The 1,314-nt window shown below is 70.8% G+C and overlaps 1 protein-coding gene across 1 annotated transcript; it reads left to right on the plus strand.

The window, feature by feature from the left end:
- Positions 1-8: 8 nt before the first annotated feature.
- Pomgnt2 (protein O-linked mannose N-acetylglucosaminyltransferase 2 (beta 1,4-)) lies at positions 9-1,314 on the plus strand (the record flags this gene model as incomplete). The annotated part of the gene is made up of 1 exon (XM_013030231.1): positions 9-1,314. A coding segment is annotated over one exon (1,176 nt), but the record flags the coding sequence as incomplete, so codon positions are not given.

Raw genomic sequence — 1,314 nt, forward strand, 5'->3', positions numbered from 1 at the left:
GCGCGCGGCCGCCGCTGCTGCGCGCGCAGCTCCCGGCGCTGGGCCGCCTGCTGTGCTTCCCGCAGGCCTTCGTGGGGCTCAGCAAGGCCACCACGTGGTACCAGTACGGCTTCGCGCAGCCGCAGGGCCCCAAGCCCAACATCCTGGTGTCGGGCCACGAGATCCGGCAGTTCGCGCGCTTCCTGGCCGAGCGGCTCGGGGTCCCCGCGGGGCTCGGGGGTCCCGACCCGCCGCCACCCCCCCCGGATCAGGACTACATCCTGGTCTTCACCCGCACCCGCAACCGGCTGATCCTGAACGAGGCGCAGCTGCTGCTGGAGCTGGCCCGCGAGTTCCAGATGAAGACGCTCACCGTGTCCCTGGAGGAGGAGGAGGAGGAGGAGGGGGAGGAAGGGGGCCCCGGGGGGACCCGGCCCTTCGCCGACGTGGTGCGGCTGGTCAGCCGGGCCTCCATGCTGGTCAGCATGCACGGGGCGCAGCTGATCACCGCCCTCTTCCTGCCCCGCGGGGCCACCGTGGTGGAGCTGTTCCCCTACGCCGTCAACCCGGACCACTACACCCCGTACAAGACGCTGGCCACCCTGCCCGGCATGGACCTGCGCTACGTGGCCTGGCGCAACACCCGGCCCGAGGACACGGTCACGCACCCGGACCGGCCGTGGGACCAGGGCGGCATCGGCCACCTCGACCGGGCCGAGCAGGAGCGCATCGTGCAGAGCCGCGAGGTGCCCCGCCACCTGTGCTGCCGCAACCCCGAGTGGCTCTTCCGCATCTACCAGGACACCCGGGTGGACGTGGCGTCGCTCATCCGGACCATCCGGCGCACCGTGCCCGGCCGGCCCGGCCCGACCCCCGGCCGGCCCCAGGGCGCCGTCAGCCTGTACCCCAGCAAGGTGCGCGAGGCCCGGTGCCAGGGCTCGGCGCGGGGAGACGCCGGGGCCCGCCTCACCGTGTCCTGGCAGATGCCCTGGAACCTGCGGTACCTGAAGGTGAAGGAGGTGAAGTACGAGGTGTGGCTGCAGGAGCAGGGCGAGAACACCTACGTGCCCCACCTCCTGACCCTGCAGAACCACACGTTCACGGACAACATCAAGCCCTCCACCACCTACCTGGTGTGGATCCGCTGCATCTTCAACAAGAGCCTCTCGGGACCCTTCGCAGACGTGCTGGTGTGCAGCACGTAGCAGCCTGGGTGTGCGGCCGGGCCGGGCCTCCCTCCCTTCCTCCCCTCTCTGGGCAGACAGTGGGGTCTCTCCAGCTTAGGGGATCTTTTCTGCACCCCTTCCATCTCCTCAGGCCTCTGGATCTCCACAC

This window comes from Dipodomys ordii, unplaced genomic scaffold (assembly GCF_000151885.1).
Source record: "Dipodomys ordii isolate 6190 unplaced genomic scaffold, Dord_2.0 Scaffold128, whole genome shotgun sequence".
In the NCBI taxonomy this organism is placed as follows: Eukaryota; Metazoa; Chordata; class Mammalia; order Rodentia; family Heteromyidae; genus Dipodomys; species Dipodomys ordii.